We start from the raw sequence: 17666 nt of genomic DNA, 5'->3' as shown, positions 1-17666 counted from the left end.
GCCTTTTCTGTGCCATCTTACCTGCACTGAATTGGACTGGCAACCAGACAAACCCAAACTCTTCTCATATATGCGTGTGGTGTCAGTAGAATCCTCCCTCAGGCTAATGTATAAGAATCAGCACTGAATGATCACCAGACAGAATTCAGAACCATCTTTCTTTGTCTACATGACCGCCCTTAAGATGACGTAGAGTTGATCCAGTACCCAAAAGGATGGGTTCCAAGTTTTGCACACCGGGTGAGTTTTCAGTAGGAAAGTAGCTTACCTTTTTTTTTTTTTTTTTTCTGGCAAAAAGAACATGAGGTTTGTATGCAAAAGTATAAAATTATACTGGTGGCACACCACAGGTTAGATTTAAGGGGAAGTGAATTGATAAACAAATTGAACATGACCAGTCGGATAAGTATCATGACTTGCAATAATTGATCCTAGCAGTATGTTCCAGTTGGACTAAAATGTCATGCGTTATAGCCCATTTCCGTTAACTCATCAAGACATTCATTTAACACACTGGGATGAAAGCAACATGGCCTTGCCCGAAGAGAGTAATCTTTGTAGACAGTAACAGTTGTGTGACATTCTACTCGAGCATGGTCTTAGCTTTGTGCTTCTAACAGAGCTTGAAGAGACTGTCTTCTTCTGTGGAGGTGACAGAAGTTATGTCAGGGACTTTGTCTTTGTGAGAGCGCTAGGAAATTGTAAAACTTTCCACATTTCACTCCTAAGCTTAGCAGTTCAGGACAAGTTGATTCCTGAGTTTAGAGAAGCTTTTATGGTATTTTTTTTTCTGTATTTGTGAAATATTTTACATTAAGTATCTGTTACTTTCTAGTTTAAAAAATCTCTTTAAAGTGAAATAACTCAAAGAAAACTACTGTGTATCTCTTATACGTGGAATCCAAACAACAAAGTCAACACTGTAGAAGCAGAGACTAGCGTGGGAGTTACCAGGAGCTGAGGGGATGGGGAAGATATAGGTGTTGGACCAGAGTACAAACTTCCTGCTGTAAGATGAATAGATTCTGAGGATCTAATGTGCAGCATGGTGATTATAGTTAATAATACTGTATTGTACACCTCAAAGTAGCTAAGAGAATAGCTTTAAAAAAAAAAACAAAAAAAACAGACTGAATCAGAGCTTCTGAGTCACATACCCAGCTTTTCAGTGAATCTACCCAAGGGAAGACCCAACCTTAGAAAGATGATTTGTATAAGATTTATAATATCTTTTAATTTAGATTTTATGTTGCATTTTTTAACAAGTTCTATGTTTTCTAAACCTGAAACACATACATTCAGGCAATGTGCATCTTTTCACATCAATGAGTTTCAGTGAACCCAGAAGTCTACTTTATTCCAGGCACATTTCATTAGGGCAAAAAATTTAGAGTTGTAAAAAAAAAGAGAGAGAGAGAAGAGATGTCTGTCGTCTGTTGCCTTAATAGAGATAATCTGTGCATGAAAATGTGTGAGCTTACAAAAGAAAGTTAATAATTTTCTGGAAAGGCAATAGTTCGACCTAAATGATGCAAGATAATATATATTTTTTCACTCTTCCCTCTTTGGATGAAAAATATGTTACGTCTTATATTTTAGATAGAATTTGGTGATCAGGATTAAGATATCTGAGAAATTAACTTTTGGGGGTCTTCTGCATACACGTCTGTCTGGGGGCTCCCTGTGTCCCTCCCCTAATCAGCTTCACTAGTCACTAGTGTTAGGAAAGAACAGTGATGTCCTATTTAGTGAGAAATGATTTGTTTACATATAAATGATTTTAATTTGAAACGTCTCAATGGTATATAAATAATATGTATCATTGTTTTCTGGTCAGAGATTCATAAACAACATTACAAAATGTTTTGATATTCTATCTTGAGGATTTTGCATTTGTAAACATACTTTTCCTAGTTCACAGGACAGAGCAGTACCTATCTTACTGAATTTACTGAGTATAAACACCTTTTTTTTAAGAACTTTAAGCTCTCCCAAATGAAATATATTCTTTCTGGAAGCATTTAATCTTACCAAAGGAAGTAAGTCAACATAATATTGGCAGGTTTTTAGACTTTCCCAAAAGAGATTTTCTTTTTTCAATCCAAAATTGAAATGTTAAGACCAGCTTTTTGAACCTTTCATCTGACTGTATCCCAAACTTTGGACTGACTTCTATTTCCCTTTACATCATTTTCATTTATACTGAATAATGGCAACAGGCATTTGATCTGTGTCTGGGTCAGGGCTGTTCTTGCTCTGTGCCATGAGTCACTGGTAGACGTACTTAGTGTGGAAAACCAATCCCTGCAGCTGGGCAAGAATTCCTTTGTTTGTTGGCTTTCTTTAAAATCTTGGTTTTTTCCATCTGGAAATGGGGGGCAGGGTGAGTGGGGTAGAGAGTAATTTGCTGTGTTAAAGTAATGTTTTCACCTAATCTAAGAGATACAATCTGTTGGGGGGGTAGGAGGAAGCAAGATCTAATGTTTTCTCCAGAGTAAAAAATTTAGCTCTTCTCTTAATATTTAAAATCTGATGATTGGTTACTCTAATATCTCCCTTAAACAAGAAAAGGAACAGAACTGAATTTTTTTTTTCATTAAATTCTTACCCTCAGAGCAGAAATAATAAATGTTAAAGGGATCCTGAACACTCATTCCATGTGAACCAAATATGGTGACATATTTTTCAGATGAGTCATGAGTACATTTGATTTATTTAGGTGGGCAGATCAACAGAAAGCCCTATCGACTTCGTTGTTACAGACACAATTTCTGGCAGTCAGAACAACGATGAGGCCCAGATTACACAAAGTACCATATCCCGGTTTGCCTGCAGGATTGTCTGCGACAGGAATGAACCTTACACCGCACGGATATTCGCAGCCGGATTTGACTCTTCCAAAAACATATTTCTTGGAGTAAGTACTATTACTGAAGACACTGTTTCAAGAAAAACACCCATTATCATCAGATATAACATTTAATTGTAGCCAAAGATTTGCTTTCCACGATGCTTCTTCTTAGATTTGGAGATTTTAATTTTCAGATGTAGAGCTTGAAAGGTTGTTATTAAGAATCTAAATATAACTACGTCATTACCTGATACTTGTTACATTTGCTGTATTAAGTACATGTACAGTAATTGCTTTTTTTAAATGTATATGAATATATTTATAGTAGATTTAAGGGGTTTATTTCAGTGGGAGAAAATAAATAGTCAAATCTACATAGAGTTCAAAGGAAAAAGTGACATTCTTTCATTCAGAAAATTTTCATTGGGCTGTGTCCCACGTCAGGTGTCATAGATGTGATAGCACAGAGAACAAAACAGATTAAAAACTTCTGACTCCGTGAGGCTTCCGAGTAAATGAAACCCAGAAGTTTTAGTGAATATACAATTGTAATATAGTTCTTCTTCTTTTTTTTTTTAATCAGTATGTTTTTGCAGGGGGAAAAAAATAGAACATTCAAAATGGCCTTCAGAAAATGGCCTAAACAGGGGCCTTCAGAAAATGGCCTAAACAGTGGCTTAGTCAGTTAAGCATCTGCCTTCCACTCAGGTCATTCTCCGAGATTCATGGGATCGAGTCCCACAACGGGCTCCTTGCTCAAGCAGGAAGTCTGCTTTCCCCTCTACCCCTTTATCTCTGCTTGTACACACACCCACACACTCTCTCTGTCTCTCTCTCAAATAAATAAATAAAATCTTTTTTTTTTTTAATGGCCTAAACAATAACAAGAATGTATTATTTCTGTAACAAAATGCACCAAGGAAGACAGGCCGAGGCCTGGGTAATTCAATGGTTGTGTGACATCCAAGGAAGCAAGTTTGTTCTATCTTACCCCCATGTCCCCAGGCAGATCTGCTTCCTCAAACTGCCTTAGGGATGAGAGATGGCTCCCACACTTCCAGGCACCCCTGCCACATGGCGACTTCAGCTGAAGAAGAGGCGGCAGAGGCACTGTTTCTTCCTTATCTCTTTATATTGGTGGGGTTTTTTAAGATTTTATTTATTTATTTGACAGAGAGAGAGAGCACAAATGGGGAGGGGCAGAGGGAGAAGCAGGCTCCCCACTAAACAGGAAGCCCGACCAGGGGCTTGATCCCAGGACCCCAGGATCATGACCTGAACCAAAGGCAGACGCTAACAGACTGAGCCACCCTTTTATTTTTTTAATTTACTTTTCATAATTGAATAAATTTGACATGTAACATTACATGTCAAATTTGTTCAGTTTTATACTTACTTGTGTAAGTATAAGGTGTACAGCCATGTTACCATGATTTTCTATGTGTTGTAAAATGATTGCTAGTATTGGATTATTTACCACATTGCACAACTGGAGTACAATAATATGAGCTATATTCATAACATGGTGCATTAGATCTCTGTGGCTGATTGACTGCTCATTACAAGCTTGAACCCTTAAACAATCAGTCTTACCACTCTCTCCCTGTACACCCCCTCCCCCATCTCATCCCTGATAACTGTCATTTTACTCTGTTTTTCATAGGCTTAACTTTTTAAGATTCCACATACACGTGATATAATTTTTCTCTGGCTTGCTTAGCATAATGTGCTCAGGGTCCACCCACCTTGTTGCAAATGGAAGGAGATCCTCCTTTCTTGCGGGTAAATAATATTTACAGTGTCTTTTTTTTTAATCTGTTCATTCATTGATGGGCATTGGGGTGGCCTTTCATATCTTGGCTATTGAGAATAATGCAATAAACATGGGAGTGCCTGTATCTCCTTGAAATCATGTCTTCATTTCCTTTGAGTGTATGCCCTAAAGTGGAAATGCTAGATAATGTGGTAGTTGTTTTTAATTTTTTGGCTATTTGGGGTCTTTCCTGGTTGCACACAAAGTTTAGGACAATTTCTTCTATTTCTGTAGGGAATTTTCTTAATATTTTGATGGAGATTGTGCTGAATCTGTAGATGGATTTGGGTAGTATGGCCGTTTTAACAATATTCTTCTGATTCAGCTATCTTCCCATTTGTCTGTGCCTTCAGTTTCTTTCAGCAAAGTCTGTACTTTTCATTGTACGGATCTTTTATGTCCTTGGTGAAATTTATTCCTAAGGATTTTACTCTTCTTGATGGTGTTGTTAGTGGAATAGTTTTCTTTAGGCCTTTTTCAAATGCTTCCTCATTAGTGTAAAGGAATGCAACTTACTTCTCTGTGTTGGTTTTGCGCCCTGCCACTTTTCTGAAAACGTTAATTCCAACAGCTTTTTGACTGATTCTTTGCAATTCTCAATATGTAAGATCATATCATTAGCAAAGAGTGCTAAGCAATAGTTTTACTTCTTTCTTTCCAATTTGTATGCCATGTATTTATTAATCTTGCCTAATTGCTCTGGCTAGGACATGTAGCACTATATTGAGTAGGAACAGTGAGTGTGGGCATCCTTGTCTTTCTGATCTTAGAGGAAACTTAGCTGCAGGTTTGTCATATATGAACTTGATTATGTTGAGGTATATTCCTTCTGTAGCCAATCTGTTAAGGGTTTTTATTCTGTAAGGATGTTGTATTTTGTCAAATGCTCTTTCTGTGGCTATTGAGATGATCATCTGATTATCTTTCATTTTCTTGATATGATGTATTACATTTATTGATTTACATACTTTGAACCCTCCTTGCATCCCAGGGAAAGTCTCACTTGCTCATGGTGTATAATCCTTTTAATGCGTTTTTGAATTTGTTTATATTTTCTTGAGAAATTTTACATCTATATATATCAGGGATATTGGTCTATGATTTTCTTGTAGTATCTTTATCTGGTTTTGGTATCAAAGGAATGAGTTTGGAAATGTTCCTTCCTCCTCAACATTTTGGAAGAGTTTGAGGAGGATTGGTGTTGATTCTTCTTTAAATGTTTGGTAGAATTCTCTAGTTGAAGCCGTCTGGTCCTGGAGTTTCTTGGGATTTTGTTTAAATGACTGATTGGATCTCTTTACTCATTACTGGGCTGTTCAAATTTTCTGACTCTTCCTGATTTACTCTTGGTTGATGTGTGTTTCTGGGAAATGTTTCTTTTCTTCTACATTCGAGCTGTCTTTCATCATTCTGTGTATGTCTGTGCTACCAGGTATAATGTTTCCTCTTTCATATCTAATTTTGGGTCTTCTTTTTTCCTGGTTTAGCTAAAGGTTTGTCAATTTTGTTTATCTTTTTAAAGAACAGTTCTTAGTTTCATTAATCTTTTCTGTTGTTTTTCTGGTATCTAGTTCATTTATTTCTGCTTCAATCCTTATTTCTGCTAACTTTGGGATTGCCTTATTCTTCTTTTTCTAGTTCCTTGAAGTATAAAATTAGGTCAAAGTTAGCTTGTTTGAGACTTCTCTAATTTCTTTTGTTTTTTAAGATTTTATTTATTTATTTGACAGAGAGAGACAGTGAGAGAAGGAACACAAACAGGTGGAGTGGGAGAGGGAGAAGCATGCCTCCTGCTGAGCAGAGAGCCTGACATGGGGCTCAATCCCAGGACCCTGGGATCATGACCCAAGCCGAAAACAGATGCCCAACGACTAAGTCACCCAGGCTCCCCTAGACTTTTCTAATTTCTTAATATGCATGTTTATTGCTGTAAGATTCTCAGAACTTCTTTTGTTGTATCCCACAATATTTGATGTTGTGTTTTCATTTTTAATTGTTTCAAGATAATTTTCCCCTTTTGATTTCTTCTTTGACCCAATGGTTATTTAAAAGGGGGTTTTTTAGTTTTCACATTTTTGCAGATCTCACTTCTCTTTGTCACTTTCTAGTTCATACCACTGTGATCAGGGAAGATAATTGATACGATTTTAGTCTTCTTAGACTTACTAAATTTGTTTTGTGGCCTATCCTGTCTCTCCTAGAGAATGTTCCAGTGCACTCGAGAAAAATATGTTCTGCTACTGTTGGATAGAATGTTCTGTACAGGTCTATTAAGTCTGCTTGTTCTAAAGTGTGGTTCAGTTCCAGTGTTTCCTTGTTGATTTTCTTTCTGAAAAATCTATTCGTTGCTGACAGTGGGGTATTGAAGTCTCCTACAATTATTATGTCGTAGTCCATTTCTCTTTTAGATCGGTTATTATTTGCTTAATATAATTTGGTGTTTGGATGTTGGGCACATATATATATTTATAATCATTATATTTTATTAATATACTGACCCTTTTATGATTATGTAATGACTTTGTCTCTTATTACCCTTTTTGGCTTAAAATCTATTTTGTCCTATACAAATTTGACTATACCAGCCTTCCTTTAGATTCTTTTTGCTCATAATATCATCTTCCATCCTTACATTTTGAGCCTATGTGTATCTTTTTTTTTTTAAGATTTTATTTATTTATTTGACAGAGAATGATCACAAGTAGGCAGAGAGAGAGAGAGCGAGAGAGAGGAGGAAGCAGGCTCCCTGCCGAGCAGAGAGCCTGATGCGGGGCTCGATCCCAGGACCCTGAGATCATGACCTGAGCCGAAGGCAGCGGCTTAACCCACTGAGCCACCCAGGCACCCCAGAGCCTATGTGTGTCTTTAAAGTGGAGATGATGTCTCCTGTAGGACAGCATATAGTTGGTCTTTTGTTGTTGTTTTTAATCCATCCAACCACTCCATGCCTTTTGGGGAGTTCAGTGCATTTGCAGTTGGTGTGATTATTGATATGTAAGGACTCACCACTGTCATTTTCTCTTTTGCCTTCTGGTTATTTTGTCTCTCCATTGTTTCTTTTTTCCTTCCATTTCTACCTACTTCTGTACATTGGTGGTTTTCCATGGTGCTTTTTGCTCAGTTTTCCCCACTTTTAATGTTTTGTGTCTCTGCTCTAGATTTTTGCTTTGTAGTTTTCATGAAGTTTTCATAAAACAACTCATAGATAAAATAGTCCTTTTTCTGCTGAGAGCAATTTCTCTTCTTTTGCCTATGAAGATTCCTTTTACTCTTTTCCTTTCATGTTTTTGATGTCACAAACTGTCTTTTTATGCTGTGATCTTGTTACCACATTGTAGTAGCTGTAGTTATTTTTGCCATTTATTATAGGTATTTTTAATGCTCTTCACCTTTAAACTTTGTGCTATCGTTATAGAGTTTAGTATACTCTTATAAAGAGTTGCCATTTCTGATTCTGTCACCTTAATCAGAGTTTTGTGTCCCTCTGTCTTTTCATTTCAGCTTGAAGAGCTCCTTTCAGCATTTATATAAGGCAGATCTAGGAATGGTGAACTCCCTCAGCTCTTGTTTGGGAAAGCCTTTAATTCTCCTTCATATCTAAAGCATAACTTTACTGGGTAGAATATTCTTGGCTGGCAGTTTTTAATCTGAGAAATTTTATAGCCTGATGGGAATTCCTTTGCAAGCTACTACCTTTTCTTGCCCTAGCTGCCTTTAAAATTTTATCATTGACTTTTTAATAGTTTTAATATAATGTGTCTTGGAGAAAGTCTTGCATTGAGATAATAAGATGTGCTCTTGGCTTCACGGACTTTGTATATCCAGTTCTTTTCCCCAAGTTTTGGAGGTTCTCAAGAGTTATTTCTTTAAGTGTGCTGTTTGTCCTTTTTCCCCTTGCTTCTCCCTCTAGAAAGTTCATTATTCTTATGTTGGCTTTTCTGATGGAGTCTGCTAGCTCTTGTAGTGTTTCTTCACTTCTTAAATCTTCTCTCCTCCCTTCCATCTGAAACATTTCTCTGTTCCTGTCTTCCATCTTACTAATTCTCTCTTCCACCTGATCTGCTCTATTTCCAGGGCATTCTAATGCATTCCTCATGTCATTTATTGAGTTCTTTTGTTTGGTTCTTTTTTAGAATTTTGATGCCTTTGGTAAAGTATTCCTTCTGTTTGTCAATTATATTTCTGAGGTCATTGTATTGCCTGAGTTTTCTTGTAGCTCATTAAATTTCTTCATAGCAGCTGTTTTGAATTCTTTATCCATTAGATTGCAATACACCATGTCTTTGGGTTCAGTTGCTGGAAAACTGTCATTTTCTTTTTGTGATACTATATTTTTTTTTCTTGATGTTTGACTAAAAGTGCCTCTGTCTTCACATTGAAAGTAGGGAACACCCTGTTTCGGCAAGGTTCTATTTACTTTGATTCTAACAGTTCAGCATGTTGGTAGTTAGGAGCCTTTCCTTTATTTTTCAAAGATAGCACTATAGCACAAATTTTTGGTTTCTCTTAAGAGTGTGGGGGCAGACTTCACAGAGGTTGGAAGTGGGTGTCAAGGGAAAAGGAATAGGGGGTGCAGCAGAGCTGGGGGAGGTGTGTACTTAGTTCTTGGGACTTTGATGTGCCCCCAGCCTGGTAGGGGGGATCCTCAAGTTGGAGCAAGGGATGGGGAGAGGGGGGGCTCCCAGCAATGCATGGACCAGAACCCTGGGGCAGACAGTAGGAGACCGTTCTCTGAAGTTCTCTTTGCCTTACTTGCCTCCCCCCACTCACTGCAGTCTTTCCTCAGAGACAGCAGTGGATTCTTCCAGCTATAGAACATGCATGGGGCAGACCTCCCCCGACCTCCTTCACCCTCCACCTCCTTTGTCAGAAAAGGTCACGCTATCCCCCTGCCCACCAGCCACTGCCTTTGTCACCTCTGACTTCCCAGCAACTCCCCTCCATTGCCTCTTCTGTGAGGCAATCTACCCACTTTGAGGGGCATGGATGTATGGCTCTCAGGTGATCTGGAGGCCACGCAGCCATGCTCTTTTTTGGCTGTTGATGTCTGATTAGTTGTAAATCCAAGAGGCAAGGAGAAAGGAATAACCCATGCTGCTCGGAGGCTGAGGTCACTCCCCCTTCTTGTTCTCTCTTTAGAGCAAAGGAGCCTTACAGGAAGGCTCCTAGAAAACCCACTCATGTCTCATTGGCCAGAACTCAGTCACTGGCAAGAGGGCTTATCCTAATCAGAATAGACTCCTGAGTCATGTGAGCAGTAGCTGGCCCTGTCTTCAAGAAAGAGAGCTCACTCGCCCAGGCATTGAAGAGTGTTTGTCCTGCCCTTATAGCAAGCTGTCTTTACCTTCCATCTTTGAGGATATAAACACTGATACTTATGAAGATACACTGGCCCCAACTTGTTAGTGTAACATTTTTTAAAAATTTTGCATGTTTAATAAAAACTCCTTTTTTCCCCTTCCTTCTGTATACTTCCCAGGTAATGATTACATGTAAAGTGCTGATACCTAAGAGGCAAAAGAATTGCACAAATAGAACCTAAGAAGACATAGTAGATTCCCAGAATCTCCCCGGGGTAACAGGGTTGGATAGAAAAGAACCTCTGAAGGAAGGGCTCAGGCATCAGGTTCTTCTTTTTTTTTTTTTAAAGCTCCCAAGATGAATAGAATGCATATCCAATGATAAATCATTCATACATTTTAGCACTTTCATGTTATCAGAATAATTGCATATTTTATCCTTCTGATTATTAGCTTTAAATAGAAAATGAAAATTCATCACTTTCCTTCCTTCTGCCTGTACCGGATATTTTAAAGAGATTCTGGAATCCCTTCATTTTGAACATAATCTTAGCATGCTTTTTCTGTTCTGTGGTATGCTCTCCAGGAAAAGGCAGCGAAATGGAAAAACCCCGACGGCCACATGGATGGGCTCACTACTAATGGCGTTCTCGTGATGCATCCCCGAGGGGGCTTCACTGAGGAGTCCCAGCCTGGGGTCTGGCGTGAAATCTCAGTCTGTGGAGACGTGTACACCCTGCGAGAAACCAGGTCAGCCCAGCAAAGAGGAAAGCTGGTGAGTGGTCTTCACTCTGGAAAATGTACCACACTACAAGAGCCTCACTCAGGGACTGTCATTTTTCTCCCCTGAAATCTAGAGCCTTTATGGAGGTAACAGTGCTGTGAACCATTGACCCAGAAGAATGAGAATTCCCTAAGCCCCTGAAAATGCTAATGACATGGGCTCATTTCCTTCCATGATTAAGCTTTTCCCATAGTAGAAGAAAATTATCTTTTTCCTCCTTACTACCTTAATAGTGTATCCTTTATTATATGCTTCATTGCAAAATTCCACTTAAACTCACTTTAAGGAGATACTTATTTTTCATGTAAAACTTTACTAATTTGGAAAAATCCTGAGCTGTCCAAGACTAATTAGTGAAAATTATGAATTATGGAATTATTTACTAGACTTTCTGGAACTAAAAGATCATTAAGTTAGCTTTTTTCCCCCTTCAGTTCATTGTAAGAAATTAATACATAATTCCCTATGTAATTCACCAAAATCATAAAACTTTTTACTTGAAATCATTCATAGAGGGCATTGACTTGACATGTTAATATTTTCCTATAAATATCCCTACTTATCCCAAATGCCCTAAAGCAGTTGGCTTTTTAACTCTTTCCTTCTGTGGAGAATAATTACAAGCCCTGAGATGGGAAGTTGGCGGTGTGTGACCTTGCCATGGCTGCGTGGCACGGTGCCAGACATTTCTGAGTAAACTTGCGGCACTGGTGCTTTTCATTAATTGGTGGATAGAAGTTAGAACAGGAGAGAATGAGTATTTTCTTCCCCCCCTAGAAAAGCATAGAGTGATCTAGCATTTTTCAGCAAGATGATAACAGGTCTCACTGAGCCAGAAAAAGAAGATGGCAGTGGTGGGATGTTGGGGGGTTGAGGAGACTTTAGTACTAACCTGGTTTGCTAGACCCTACTCGATGTTTCTCTGTAGGGAACTGTTATTTTTATTTATATTTCATACCATTACTGAACTACAAATACAGCTTCTGCATTTTTACAACAAGGCCCAATATTAGAGCATCCTGGCTGAGTAAACAGAAGTGTTTTCCAAGAAAGACCAGAGCAAATACGATAACGTCTGTTTAAACACTTCTCAAGAGACTGTAAATAGGGAACAGACTGTGAAAGCAGTTTTTCCAAATAACTTTGTTTCTGATCACTGGATAACTTCATACAAAACTGACCGGGGTCGGCTGAACTGGTTCTCAGGCGTGATGATGGCAACAGTAGAAATCAGTAGAAGTCGTTGCTGGATCAGGCACTATGTGAACATTTCAGAGACCTCGGGTCATGAAATCTGGGCAGCTTTGTCAGAGAAGTGGAATCCCGCCCATTTTGTGGATGAGAAAGGTATGGCACGAGAGGTTAAATATTACCCAGGGTCCCAGAGTGAGAAGGTGGCAGTAGATGGAATTAAAATGTGTCCTCCCTGATAGAGAGTCTGGACTCCCACGTTGCCATTTGGTATCCTCTTGTGGGGAGCCCCAGCCGGCCCTCACCTGGGAGAGTTTACACCAGAGCATTTGCTTTCTTGGGAAATAGAAAGTGTTCGCTGGAGTCCGAGAAGGGCTTGTCTTTCTCAGTGGGCACATTTCTAGAATGAGCTTCTTGCCCATCCTCGGTGATTGTGCAGTGACCCAGCTCAGGCAGCTGTGTGTGTCCTGGGAGGGGACATGCTCCTGAGAAGAAACGACTCCCAGAATAGCCTGTGTTCATGGGTTGTGTTAAGTCTCAACTAATTTTAAAGTCAGTCCCTGTAGGAGACCCTCAGATCTTCCCCAAATTGTGCTATACTGATAGTGTATGGTGTAAAGGTTTCTGAGTTCCATGCAGCTGATCTTGCATTACGAGAAACACCGGGGGGGCGGGGTCAGTGAGAGGACCCAGCCCCCCTACAGCCCCCTCTTGTTAACCAGGGAAGGTTCATCTGTGGTGAACACCTGCTGATTCTGGGAGCTTAGGTTTCCATTTCGGACTCTGGTTCAGTAGCTGTGGCTGGTAGCATTGAGGTAAGTAGTCTGTCTGGAGATTAGATTTAGGGAATGGGGCTATGGCAGTCCTGTATGTTTACAACCAAACACAGAAATACGGAGACTAATGTGATCTGCTGGCAATTCAGAATATTTTAAAAGTAGTAGATGCCTCCTCTTCTTGGTGTGGAACTAGTGCTGGTAGAAGGTTTCGGATTAATACCATAATCAGTGTTTAATGTGAATGATCATACTGATGTGTTAACAACTGCCATGTTTCTCATCACAGCAATCTTTGTCCTTGATCAATATAATTAATTAAATGTGGGGGAAATGCCCCTCAGGAGCTGAACCCCCTCCATAATCAGGTGAATAGACTTTGAATTGCATCCTGTTTCTTATGAGCATACTATAGGCTAGGTCTACCAGATCCATACTGGATATATAATGTATCACATAATACTGGGGTATTTAAACTACACTGGCTCTGTAAAACTTAGTAAATTCAGCTAAGTTCATCTCTTAGCTGAATTTTAGATGCTATAAAAATAACCCTAGTGTCACATACCGACCCTCCAGAATGAGTCATAGTAAGTCTCTCTCGGGCAGTGCGCAGAGCAACCTCATGACATCAGTGTCATGGTTTTCAGTGACAGATGAGAAAACCAGGGCTTTAAAAAGTGATAACTTGCTTGTAAGCAGTAGGTGGGACCCATCCTGTCCATCCTCCCCACTTCTGAAGTGACCTTTTGGAAAAACAGATCTGTTCTTTTATAGCTGTGGAAAACTGCCTCCCTTTCCTCTGGGCACAGGAGGCCAGACGGAACCTCCAAGCCCACCGTAGGTCACCTGAGTGTGGGCAGCTCCCTCCGTGTGCCTGCTGTGTGGCCTTGCCTCCCTCTTTCTGGACCATCTTCCCTTCCACCCACTGGTTCCTGACAACAATGTTTTCAAATCTCTGTTCAAGGGCAATCTTTTTTAAAAAGCATTTCTGACCTCCTGTCATCAAACTAACAGTAGCAAACATCGGCATCATGCTTACTGCCTGCCAGACATGGTTCTAAGAACATTCTTTGTATGATTTAATGCTCACCCTCCTCTTGTCCAGTTTTACAGAAGGGGGAACCAAGGCACAGGTAGCCGAGGTAACTGCCCCAGGTTAGAGCTAGTGCGTGACCGAGCCTGGGTGCACACGGAGGCCATGGGCTGCGAAGTCCACGCTCCTAGCCCCTTTGGGGACATGGCCTCACGTGATGGTTGCAGCACATTATGGACCTTCACTGGCTTCTAGCTCCAGCATGTCTGCCTCCTGCTAGTGAAGAATACGTCTCTTCAGGATGGTAGAGAAGCTGTATTAGCTCCAGGCCTTAGAGCACACCCGGCACATGGAGGCGGTGGTTGGATTCCTGCCTGCCGTGTCTAACAGCTTTACCTCAGCTGTTCATCAGACTTGTAAGCACTTGGTGTACTACGTGCCATCCTTTTTAAGATTTTATTTATTTATTTGACAGAGAGAAACCACAAGTAGATGGAGAGGCAGGCAGAGAGAGAGAGGGAAGCAGGCTCCCTGCTGAGCAGAGAGCCCGATGCGGGACTCGATCCCAGGACCCTGAGATCACGACCTGAGCCGAAGGCAACAGCCTAACCCACTGAGCCACCCAGGCGCCCCATGTGCCGTCCTTTTTAAAGTGAAGGCTTTCTCTTTCTCTGACTTACTTCACTCAGCATAATACCATCCAGTTCCATCCACATCAGTGTAAATGATAAAATTTCATCCTTTCTGATGTCCAGTAGTCCACTGTGTGTGCGTGTATGTACACACACCACATCTCTATCTAGTCTTCTGGCAACGGACAATGGACATCTGAGCTCTTTCCATAGTCTGGCTAGTGTGGACATTGCTGCTATAAACATTGGGGGGCAGGTGCCTCTTCAAATCACTGCATTTGTAGCTTTGGGATAAAAAACCCAGTAGTGCAGTTGCTGGAAAGAAGTCAGAAAGGGAGGCAAACAGTCAGAGACTCTTAATTCTAGGAAACAAACAGGGTTGCTGGAAGGGAGGAGGACGTGAGGGGGAGACAGGGTGACGGGAGCAGCGCTGGGCGTTATAGGCAACAGATGAAATTACTAAACTCTACGTCTGAAATGAAGTATGTACTATATGTTGGCTAACTGAATTTAACTTAAAAAAAAAAAAAAGTGGCAAATGGCAAATGCTTCTCCAGATCATAGGAATAGAACAAACAACAGATTGAGGGAAGCTAAAGATCACCAGGCATCATTTGGGCCACTGCAGTCCTTATCGCAGGGTCCCACAAGGACCTGGGTCCGCGGTGGTCACAGGGAGGATGAATCTTCACAGCTGGACCGGTGGGACGCGTCCTGTCCCTCGTGCGGTCAAGGAGCCATAGTGTTATTGACGAGGAGGAAAAATGAAAACCTAAGATTGGTGAAGTTGGTTAAAATAATCACTGCAGTAATTGAACATTTAGGGTTTGCGAGGACGGCCCACCCCTATTCCATCTCGTGTCCCTGTGAGGAAGCAGGCGGGGCTCAGGGAGGAAGAGCCTCCTGGAGCCTCTCAGGGAGGCCGCGGGGAAACCGCCTGCCCGTGCTCGCTTGCACGAGAATCTTGACTCAGAGAAAAGAACGTTAGAGCGCGGGGCTGCACGGTGCTTCTACCAGGCCTGTCTGTCCGCCTCGTTGCAGGTGGAAAGCGAGACCAACGTCCTGCAGGACGGCTCCCTCATCGACCTGTGCGGGGCCACGCTGCTCTGGAGGACGGCGGACGGCCTGTTCCACACCCCGACGCAGAAGCACATCGAAGCCCTGCGCCAGGAGATCAACGCCGCGCGGCCGCAGTGCCCCGTGGGGCTCAACACCTTGGCCTTCCCCAGCATCAACAGGAAGGACGTGGTGGAGGAGAAGCAGCCCTGGGCCTACCTCAGCTGCGGCCACGTGCACGGCTACCACAACTGGGGCCACCGGAGCGACACGGAGGCCAACGAGCGCGAGTGTCCCATGTGCAGGACTGTGGGCCCCTACGTACCGCTCTGGCTCGGCTGCGAGGCGGGCTTCTACGTGGACGCCGGGCCCCCGACGCACGCTTTCACCCCCTGCGGACACGTGTGCTCCGAGAAGTCCGCCAAATACTGGTCCCAGATTCCCCTGCCTCACGGGACTCACGCGTTCCACGCCGCCTGCCCGTTCTGCGCCACGCAGCTGGTCGGGGAACAGAACTGCATCAAGTTGATTTTCCAGGGTCCCGTGGACTGATGGCCCCCACAGCCGTGTGCGACTTTATTAACAAGTTACTGTGAAGATTTTGCCACTAACTCTAGATTTTACCTTTTTATAATGCTGTTTATTAAGGGGAGGGGGGACCTGAGGCTGTGGGGGGGGTGCAGGGGAGGGCACGAAGGGGGAGGGGTGTCACGGCGCTGAGACATGCCCGGAATTTAAGACCACAGTGGCGTGGTGCATGCTCTGAACCGCGGCATTGTCATCGAAGTATGCTTGATGCAACCATCCTATCTTTGTACTAATTGGATTAAAAAGGCCATGCTTTTATTTTAACCTTGGGTTTTTAAACGAGGTTTTCCTTTGTAAAGTTGGACGAGACTTGAAATCTGTTTTACAAATGCAGACGAAATTCATTCAAAGGCATTGGCTCTCCTCGTACGCCCTTGCGTGCTGCGTGGCCTGGGTGGGGACTGGGAGCCTTGACCGAGGCTGGGAGCTGAGCAGCGCCGACTCTGCCGCTGGGTACAACGGGGTGGCGGATGACAGGAGGCCTTAGGCGTGGAGGACTTGTTCTGAAAGCTGGGGTTTTCAGATTTTTCTCTTTTTGGGGGGAAAGAGAACATCCCTCTACTGCCATGTTTTGTTTTTACTTTGGTGGAATTCAGTGGCTTTATCCACGCAGTCATCGGAGAACTTGGCATTTCAAAGAAATTTCCGTAATTTTTTATTCCACCTTTGGTTTTGTCCTTGATAACGCCTCGTGCATGGCCAGAATGGTTTGGTTAATTAAAATGCAGCAACTCTTAAAAATTCCATAATCAAGGAGGATTATTGCAGCAGTCAGTATGGCCTAGGTTACTATACCATCAAGTTTCTTTGCTTACTGGATTGTTTAGGATTTAGGATTAAAAATAAGGTTTTACCTTTTAAGAAACCACTTGTTGGGGTTTCCTAAGTGTTTCTCCCTTAAGGTGGCCAAAATTCTGGGAGCCTCGGAGCAACAGCTCACAAGGATGCAGGCGTTTTGGTTTGCTCGCTCCCTGCCATCTGTCACCTTCTCCTGCAGCGTACGGAGCCCTGTAAGTCTAGAAAATGTTTGCAAATCAAACTAAATTTAAATGGGATCATTAGATATACACAACACCAAGTGCTACATCTGCAGAGATAATTTGAAATTCCTGATTTCAAGAGAGCAAATGAGTGTTTACTGAGGAATAATTAAATCAGAATTTCATATGAGCGCCACCATCCTTCTGTTAGTTCTGTTCATTTTGAGTGATTCTGGGATGCTCGTTCTCCGTCCTCGGTACAGATAGTGTCCCTGCTGCCAGAATGTAAAGATTTCTAGGCCAGGAGACAGGCGCAGCGCAGCTCATAGACTTGAAGCAGAGCCCTGCCACATGCAGCAAGTATTTATTTAAACTAACATCCATGCTACATTTTAACCTTTTAAGAGTATAGAATTTACAGGATTTTGACATACTGTGTTCATACTTGAATATCTTTCCATGCCTTGCCCCCTGGGAATATGTTGCCCTGTTTTCAGTTGTTCTAACCCATGGTAAAGGTCTTTCTTCCTGAAAGTGATTAGATTACCCTTGATTGCTGCTACTTATTTGACCCAATGTCTAAAAAGTTCAGCTCAGTTTAAAAAAAAAAAAAAGCTTTACTTTTCAGAGGAGATTATCATTGAGGAGATTTTTTTGTT

General features: G+C 41.7%; 1 protein-coding gene across 3 annotated transcripts in view; it reads left to right on the top strand.

Moving 5' to 3' along the window:
• Positions 1-16116, top strand: part of PELI2 (pellino E3 ubiquitin protein ligase family member 2) — a 321668-nt gene extending 305552 nt beyond the window's left edge. For all 3 annotated transcript variants that reach the window (XM_044231882.1, XM_044231881.1, XM_044231883.1), the window contains exons 4-6: positions 2720-2917; positions 10551-10739; positions 15425-16116. In XM_044231882.1, coding sequence (XP_044087817.1) covers positions 2720-2917; positions 10551-10739; positions 15425-15991 — 954 coding nt within the window. In that variant the 3' untranslated portion in view covers positions 15992-16116. The remainder of the gene's footprint in view (positions 1-2719; positions 2918-10550; positions 10740-15424) is intronic.
• The last annotated feature ends 1550 nt before the right edge of the window (positions 16117-17666 follow it).

The sequence above is a fragment of the Neovison vison genome, chromosome 13, assembly GCF_020171115.1.
Source record: "Neovison vison isolate M4711 chromosome 13, ASM_NN_V1, whole genome shotgun sequence".
NCBI classification, from domain to species: domain Eukaryota; kingdom Metazoa; phylum Chordata; class Mammalia; order Carnivora; family Mustelidae; genus Neogale; species Neogale vison.
The sequence above is the reverse complement of the archived record's forward strand: the minus strand, read 5'-3'. Positions and strand labels throughout refer to the sequence as shown.